This window comes from Acyrthosiphon pisum, chromosome X (assembly GCF_005508785.2).
Source record: "Acyrthosiphon pisum isolate AL4f chromosome X, pea_aphid_22Mar2018_4r6ur, whole genome shotgun sequence".
In the NCBI taxonomy this organism is placed as follows: Eukaryota; Metazoa; Arthropoda; class Insecta; order Hemiptera; family Aphididae; genus Acyrthosiphon; species Acyrthosiphon pisum.
The window spans coordinates 82699559-82709235 of NC_042493.1; the positions used below are offsets into that span (position 1 = coordinate 82699559).

The following is a 9677-nucleotide window of genomic DNA, read 5'->3' on the forward strand; positions in this document are numbered from 1 at the left end:
CCTAATGACCGGACAGGGAATAGTCATGCACACGTGTCACTATCTAGCGTATTAATATTTTGTTTTTATTTATTAACCGGGGCTTTCATTCTGCAGCAGCTGCCAGCTTTTCTACTGTATTGGAAAGTACTAGGGGAGTAGGTTTGGACTTTTAGGAGAGACATGTCTGGAGGGAGGAGGGCGAAGTCATATTTTATATTTTTAAATGTGTAAACTGACACAGAAAAAAAGCATTGTAAAACCAATACACTCATATCCCCGCCTAAATCTAAAACATTAATCAAAAATTGCGCTAAAAGTTATTAAAACAAAGGTATATTGTTAAGTAATTTAACTTAAGTAATGAGTGTTTTCATAGATTATAACTTTTGGATTTTTATTATATTATTAATCAGTCCGACTCTTGTCATCATGCCAAAAAAATGTGCCATATGCAATATAGGTACAGAAGGGGTACCGACTTTTATAGTCACTAAAAAACGTAGAGAAAATTGGGAATTTGTAGTTCCAATTCCCTTATTAGTAGGTGATCGAATTTGTCAAACACATTTTCCCAAAGCTTTTTTGATAAAAGAAAATATAAAAGACGGTCCAGAACAAACAAAACGTTCAACAGTAAGTTTTTCAAACTAAAATTTATAATATGTGTTATATAATAAAATAATATATTTATATAATACATTTTTTTTTTTTTATTAGCTTTAAGTAATAAACTATAATAGCTCGACAGTTAATATAGATATATACATTTACATTATTCTTTTTTTAACATATATTTTTATAATAAGGTACTTTTAAAAGCAGATGCATATCCTATAGTTGAATTTGAAGGTTTAACTAAAAATATTCTGATACTGTTGATGCAATTGTCGATGAAGGCAATATACATACAAATCAATTGCCTTTCGAAATCAAACAGTGTTGTAAAAAAACTGATTATTAGTCATGCGAATTCCAATGATAATTCTGATGAATTAGATCTGCCTATTTTGCCTATCTCCACATATAATGTTTCTGGAATGGTAAATAGTAACATTAGTTTTATATTTTTATATTATATCTTCGTTTTTCACTCACATATTCTGTCATTCATAATTTTGCTTTTTTCTTAGAAACAATATGAAAATAATAGATCTTAAATGTGTAGTATTCCAGGTCATACAAATTTAATAAGAGAGCCAAACCTTGACCATAGTAAAATAACCAATTCTATAAAAAATATTTTTGAACAAATATATTTAAATATGGACTCTGTGCAGTTTCCTTCAAAATGGTGCAGAATCATTCCTGGAAATAATAAAAGTGTTTTATATAGTAAAATTTTATTAAAAGAAATTGATTTAAAGCCATACTTTGAGCGATCTGTAAGCATAGATGAAAATGCAACAATAAAATGTTCATATATGAATGATACAATTCAGATTAGTCATCTTAAATTAAATTCACATTTGGTACAAAGTATACAAGAACTTGAAGACGTAATTTGTAAGGTTAGGTATACTCTATGTATTGATAGTAATGGACATTTTTGACATATTGGATGTTCGTTAATAGTTAATGGAGAATTAGCTATTAACAGATTAAATGATAATAAAATAATTAGACGATGCAAATTTTGTAAGATAGCATTGATTAGATGCCAAAGAAAAAAATTGCGTATGAAAAACACACCTGTTGTAAGACGTGTTCGTTTACTTTGTACTCCAAGTAAACTTGAAAAGCTTAAGTTACTTTGTCAGCGTAATAAAAATATAAGAGAATTGAATCGTCGTGCTGGAAAACAATTAGACAAATTAAAAAGTCAATTAAATATCTGTCAAACAAAATGTAGTAATTTAGATGAATCAACTATATTAAAAAAATTAACATTCAATAATATTCCAAAAAATTATCAATTGGTAATAAAGGAAATAATAGCTATCTCCAAGAGAAAAAGTTCAAAAGGTCATCGATATACAGAAGACTGGGTAATGCTTTTACATATTAGATCACCAGCTGGTTATTCTTTTATGCAAAATAATAAATTATTACCACTACTTTCAGTCAGAAGAATCAGAGAGTAATGATAAATACTACACGTGGATTTGACAAACAATTTTTTGATATTTTAAAAAAAACATTTAGATACTAAAACAGATCTTCAAAAGCATGGTGTTTTGATATTTGACAAAATCTCGCTTTGAGAAAGCGTTGCAGTAAATTCTAAATCTCTGACTTATACTGGTTTAATAGATTTTGGAGAATATGATGAAATGAACTTACCAAAAGCAATAGACATAAATTCTAAAGCCACACATGGGTTAGTTTTTATGTTCCAACCCATAGCTGATAATTATACACAACCTATCGGAGTGTTTGCATCCAAAGGACCAGTTAATGGACAAACACCGGCAAAATTAATTATTAAAGCTGTGTTGCTTCTTGAGAAAGCAGGTGCTTGGGTCCATGGGTTCGTTTCAGATGGAGCTCAAACTAACCGACGAGTATGGTCTGAGTTTGGTATAAGTGGAAAATTAGGTAGTTCAAAAACTCATATTGAACATTTCGCTGACAGTTGTAGGAAATTTTTCGCATTTTCTGATAGTCCTCATTTAATTAAATGTGTCAGGAACCGGCTATATAATAACAGACAACTTCGGGTAATATTCAGTTTTTTTTTGTGCCATTAATAATACAATTCAATATCCATACATTACTTGCAGATAAATATAACTTTATAAAACGTTATATTTTCTTTTCCTTTACAGGTTTTTAGTAAATCTGTCGCAGATGGTTTAAAATTTTATAAAAAACACAATATAGAAGGTTTGAGTCATTGTGATACAACAATAGATTTTTGTTTAATTTTTAATGACTTATTTGATGCATTAAATGCAAAAATTCCTGTACAAGGTATTAAAACTGGATCAAAAAATTATCAAGTTTGTTATATTTAAATTGCTTATTTTTAATTAATGTATTATATTGTAAATGTAATATTATTATTCACAAGGAAATTACATACAACATTATGTAATATAATAATACAATTAAAATACTAACTTATGTCACATAATCTGTTCGTAAAATTCCATTATAACATGGTTTGTATGCATGATGCATGTAATAATTTGTACAATATTTATAAAAGTTAAGCTATTAAAGTATTTGATCTAGCTGGTGAAGGGGTGGATGACACCCCTCAATTTTTTTTTATTGATGATGTTTTAATCACAGTTATAGCCTATAAAGGTAATAAATTAATATAGTATATAAATTAGGCCTCCCCTTGATTGAACTCCAGCTACACAACTGTATATAATGATTGCTTTTGTCAGTTTTACTGAAGGGGTATATGGCATTCAACCTGTTGAATGTCTCATAACAACTAACAAGACTAACTATTATTTGTGTTAATTGTATGTGTATTATATTAATTTTCTCTAGTCAGTACCTATATATAGACATGAAAATTACTGTAACAAGAACTACTAAAGGTGCCTTTAAATTCTATCTAAGATATAATAAATGTAAAGGCACCTTAATACTTTCTAGATGTGACAAGATTTATGTTTGTACCTACAATTAATTTACAGTTTAGATGTATGCAAATTGTATTCTGTGTTTGTGTAAGTGTTTAATTACGTATTCAATGTAAATCACAAATTACAATTTTCAACTTTATAACTAAACAGATACTTCAACGTTCCCTGGACTGGTTGAACTCTTGGAGATCTAATTTAGAAGCTGGGAAAATTGAATCTCAAGATTTTTTAACCAAGAGTACAGCAGAAGGACTGAGAGTTACACTTACATTGTCTATAGACTTGTCCGATTATTTAATAGATAAGTATAATTTCAACTACCTTCTCACAGGAAAAGTTAACCAAGATTCACTGGAGGTAATGTAACAAAATATACATAGGCATACATTTTTGTTGAATATTATAAATTAAAAATTTTTTTAGCGTTTTTTGGTACAATGAGAATGGCTTCAGGTGCAAATGACCACCCATCTACACCGACTTTTTTTACAGGTATATAAACTGCTTTCAGTTTATGCTATATTAAAACCTCTTAAGTATGGCAATTGTACTGTTGATAATAATATGCCACAAACAAATTTAATAACTATTTCTGATATAAAGAATTGTTATGAAAATAATGAAGATATAACAGCAATAGACAAACTAAAAACCAAATTAAATGGTTTTATTAATGAAGGTGAATGGGAATTTACTGATTTAATTGAACACTATTATTCATTGGCTCCAATTGTGGACTGCTTAAAGTATTATATAGCTGGTTATTTAACTCACCAAATAATCAAAAGAAGTTCTCGTCCAAAATGTAAATCTAGTGTCACAAGTATTGAATGTTTCACATCTGAGGCTGATTTGAGAAATATTAAATCTAAGGGATGGCTGAAACATCCAAATAAATATTTGCATAAATTATTGAGTGTTGTTGAAGATGAGTTGATGAACAATTTAAGTAAAACAAGTGTTTTTGAAGACACAGTAGAAGCATTGATAACCAAGTGTGAAACATTCATATTTCTATGTGCAGAACATAAAGATTTTATTTTATCATACATTATAAAATATTATATAAATATGAGAATGCGTCAATGGACTAGGCAAACAAACCAGGAACAGCTAAAAGAAAATGCGAAAAAAAATAAACTGTCTAAATTTTGTAAATCATCTAATATCTATATTCTATAATAATTAATATTATACATACCTATAAATTAAAAACTTAAAAGTTATTTTAAAGTTTTTAGACTTAGTACTACCTTAGTACATCAACAATATCCTATAATCGTGCCAAACGAATAATTTTATTACAAAATATTAAAATAAAAAAATTCTCATGAAATTTATTTGTAGATATTATCAGATAATATCTAGATCGTCTTACGTCACTGATAGATGGCAGTACTAGTATATAAATTCTCTGTCCCGTCAATAAGAGCACGGGTGATTACACGTTAATTTCATCGAGTTGCGTAGGGGTGCTTGACGCTATATCGTCGCTCGTTCGCCGTCGACCATCTGTTGTGAACTATGACCACAGATATATATTATTATATATCTCAATATCTGTACTTATGTGGTATATACTGATACAGTGATACCATGGTCCATGAATGGTCCTTTGATACGTCGTCCGTGTTCAAAAAGCAACAGTATTATATTGTTTATATTATAGGTGATAGGTACCAATCCAATATTTTCTACTAATCTAGTGTTGGTTAGCTGTGGAGGTGCGCAGGCCGCCATGTTATAGTTTAAAAAAGGTTTTTATAGTAGGGAGTTACCTATACGCGTCCGTGGGCGTCCTACTCCACTCGGCATACGTTATGTTTTGTCTGTAGGTGTGCATGTGTGTGAGTGATACGTGTGCGTCCTGTGTGTGTGTGTGTGTGTGTGTTTGTTTTCTCGTTCAGACGGCGTCTATCGATCGAACTGGCGACGACGATCATTGCAATTGAGTGCGGCGACAGGTGTTTGCTCAGCGACGACAATTTCGATCTCGTATACAATTTACTGTTGTGCTACTGTTTCTGTCGATTTTCACCACTCGCTGTTGAAACGCTTGTCCATTCAACGTTGAACTGTAAGGCAGTATGGTAGCCTAGGCGGTTACGAATAATAACGATATTCCTGGTGGCATCTGATTTGGACTTGTGCAATGTCGGTGGTGTGCCCGACATTGTTGAATCTTGTAGGATCCCGTGTCATACGTGGTCCCAGCTGGAAATGGAACAAGCAGGTAATTTTAAATTGAATCATTGCCAGCTTGCATATAATCAAATTAAATAGTCATATTTGGTTGACAGCAACAACAAATTATTTAAACTAAACATTATTTATGTATTGTTTATGTAAGGATGGAGGAGAAGGCTTTTTAGGAACAGTCAGGAGTTTTGAGTCTCACGAAGAAGTTGTCGTTGTTTGGGACAACGGAATAGCAGCCAATTATAGATGTTCCGGTCAATATGATTTACGTGTTTACGACAGTGGACCAACTGGTAAAATATTGTATTTATAAAATATAAATACACTTAATATTTAAAAAATTTCCTGAAAATGTTTTTTAGTCAAAAAGTCTATTAGGAAAAATCAATATTTAAATTACTACTGTTGATAGTTCTGTATTTTTATATAATTGCATTTGTGTTTAGTCAAATTACACTTACTTGGTAATAATCAATTTGATAATGGTAAAAAATTTCTAAATTTTTTTAAATACAATAAACAGTAGTAAATTCAAAGTACCTCTAATTATTAATTATTATTCTATTTAATTTTAGTTATTAAATAATATTGTAAAAGTAATTCACTTTAACTTAACAAAAAACAAACTTGCTTTTACCAATAGTTAGGTACTAAAATATTATTGTAAAATTTTTAATTTTAGGGAAAATTATTTTATTAATTAAAATTGGATTTTTTTTCATTAGATTTTTCTGACTGTATTTTTATACTATTTTATAAATTACTAAATATTATGTAATTTAAGGTTGTGTATTTAAAGTGTAGTATTGTAAATTGTGATTCTTTATATTGTATCTAAACATTGTTTAAATTACATGGTCAAGGCTTAACTTGAATCAAACTTAACTTTAAAAGTCATAATATAAGTTTATAATTTTTTAACATTATGTCATTATGTTTAGTACATCAAGATAACTTCATATTCATTTCACTTCACTTATTATTTTACAGCTAATTTTAAAATTGTAAGAAGGTAAATCATGTGTTCTAAGTATAACTCTTTCAGCATCTTTATTTATTTAATAAATTTTAAGTTTTAACTACCTAATACATTTTAATAAATTAATAATATTTATAGTTTCTTTGGTAATCTAAGTACAAACGGCACTAGTTTCACTTTTTCCTACTAATTTTTTAATTGCTTATTTTTATAATATTTTTAAATTACAAAAAAATAACTATGTTATTCCCTGTTTATATATCAAATTTCATCCATATTTGAACTTAATATATCTATTAAAAAGACAAGAGTTTTTTAATTTGTATAGTTTAGCTAGAAATTGAAGCACATTTTAGTCTAACAAATAAAAAATAATTGGTTTTTGATAAATATATATATAAACCAAATTTTGAATAAAATTTCTATTTCAATATTCTAATGTTATATACTTTTTATTGTTGTATCAAAAAATATATTCACTATTTAAATTTTCTTTTGTTCATAGGACACACTAAGCATGAAGGAGTTGTGTGTAATTCATGTAAACAGACACCTATCATTGGACATCGTTGGAAATGCATGAGCTGTCCTGGCAATGAAGTTTCAAGTGATAGTTCTGTCGATTTATGCTTTATGTGTTATCATGGTGACAAACACAATGTTCGACATAGGTTTATATTGATCCAACATCCTATACCAAAAGAATTATTAAAAGATCCTCGAAGTCTCGGTGAAAATCCAGTTGTATTAGATCAAAGGAAAAAATCTAAGAAAATAACATTGCGTGGTATATTCCCTGGTTCACGTGTTGTGCGTGGTGTTGACTGGCAATGGGATGATCAAGATGGAGGATCTGTTTGCCAGAAGGGTTTAAACAATGCTGTCTCTCAAACAGTCGTTAAACGTGGAAAAGTGTGTGAAATTCAAGACTGGTCTGCTATGACAGGCAGTGTTCGCTCAGCCGCCTATGTCCAATGGGATATTAATGGTAATACGGCTGGGTGTGTCAAGAACTTGTACCGCGTCGGATTTGAAGGAATGGTTTGTAATATTTTAGTTAATGAATTAATATCAAATTATATCTATTTTGTAAATAATATTTTAATACATTCATACATTTTGTGCCTTAGTCGGACTTGAAATGTGTGTCTCCATCCAAAGGATCTACAGCCGTGTACAGAGACCACCTGCCGTTGTTAGGCCAACACCAGCACCAACAGCGGAACGACCAGTATAGGCAAGGAGCGCTAAGTTTAAATCATCTACACAACCAACTACAATACCAACAGCTAGAGATTGGTGATCGGGTAAGAAGAATTTGTTTCATGTTTCTTTTTTAGTATTTTATTGTTGGTAATGTGCAACTGTCATATGCAAAATAGTTAAAATTATTTAATAAAATAAATTGTGTTTATTAGGTAAGAGTTGATCTGGAATTGGACGTTGTACGAGCTATGCAACAAGATCATGGTGGATGGACAGAAGGCATGTATGAAGAATGTTTGGGAGGCGGAGTTATAGAAAGTGCTTCTATTGGATCGGTAGTTGGTATTGATGAAGATCATGACGTCGTTGTTTTATATCCAAGTGGCAACAGATGGACATTTAACGCGGCCGTACTTACAAAAGTTGTTGGACTTAGTGATAATCCAGTGGCAGGCAGTTTTAATTCAGCTGTAAGCTCATCATATAATGAACATGTTATCAGAGTAGGGTCAACTGTAAAGATATCTAGTGATGTGGAATTTGTTCGTCGATTGCAAAAAGGCCATGGAGAATGGGCTGATGCCATGTCTATGGTATGATGTTGTAATGTATTATAATACTCTGTTAAAGATATCATCTAATTATAATATTAATTTACATGTAATATAATACAAAATAATTTTTTTCTTTTCTAGACTTTAGGCGAAGTTGGCTATGTGCAACAAGTGTATGATGATGGTGACCTCAAGATAGTTGTATGTAACACTTCGTGGACTTATAATCCACGAGCGGTTACTCTACTAAATAATAATGGTACTGAATATGGCAATGAAGGTGTGTGTGTATGTGTACATATATAATATAACATTAATGATAGTTTTTTTAATTTAAGATAAATGGTGAAAATCCAAATTATCAAAATGGAACCAAAAAAATAATACATTTAAATAATATATAAAAATATGGGCGGTAAATTATACTATTTGCATAAGTATTTTGCAACTAATATATTAATTGCATCAAAAAAATATACCTAAGTAAACTAACACAAGCTAAGTTTCAAGGGATAAATAAATTGTAAATTGTTATAATTTTTTAATTTATTTAAATGCAATGTACCTATTAATTGATAAAAAAAAAATTAAATAATATTTTCTAGTTTATTTTATCAACTGTAGGTTATCTTTATATTTTTTCTGTTCGTGTATATGTCATTGAACTCCTAAAAGACTGAACCTATTTTGATGACATTTTTTGTGTGTTTGATTGGGTCCCTGGATGGTTTAGATTTGCAATTGGACCCGATAGGTCCATCCTTGAGAGGTGCTCACACAAGTTTTTTGAGATTTACGATGGAAATCAAAGATGTTGTTTGTGTATAAATTGTTACAGCTTACAGATTATAATAATATACTTATAGGAGAAATTATTAGTAGAAATTAGCATTTTTTGTTTATCTAAATGATTGCCATTGGTTAAATATTATATTACTATTATAATTTAAAGAAATATGTAATATACTTTTTTCCAAGGCTTGGCAAATTAATGATTTTTATAACTCAGTTGAGTTAATATGCACCAATAAAAAAAAGTTAAAAGTGAATTTGACTATATGTTAAAAGTTAATACACACTTTTTGTTAACTATTTATTAAGAGGACGCCACACCCGCATTTGTTGTCTCCGTCTTACAAACGCGTAACATAGCAAATTTACGCTCAGCAGTTCACGTTTTATGCCGTTAGCTTAAAAATTAGAGTGAATCGACCT

General features: G+C 29.7%; 1 protein-coding gene across 2 annotated transcripts in view; it reads left to right on the forward strand.

Moving 5' to 3' along the window:
* Positions 1-4852: 4852 nt before the first annotated feature.
* The window catches only part of LOC100163203 (E3 ubiquitin-protein ligase mib1), a 42615-nt gene continuing 37790 nt past the window's right edge, over positions 4853-9677 (forward strand). Inside the window, exons 1-6 of one of the 2 annotated variants that reach the window (XM_008188820.3) lie at positions 4853-5757; positions 5875-6016; positions 7208-7743; positions 7833-8009; positions 8121-8501; positions 8604-8742. In XM_008188820.3, coding sequence (XP_008187042.1) covers positions 5677-5757; positions 5875-6016; positions 7208-7743; positions 7833-8009; positions 8121-8501; positions 8604-8742 — 1456 coding nt within the window. In that variant the 5' untranslated portion in view covers positions 4853-5676. The remainder of the gene's footprint in view (positions 5758-5874; positions 6017-7207; positions 7744-7832; positions 8010-8120; positions 8502-8603; positions 8743-9677) is intronic. The other variant, XM_001942594.5, reaches the window with a different exon arrangement.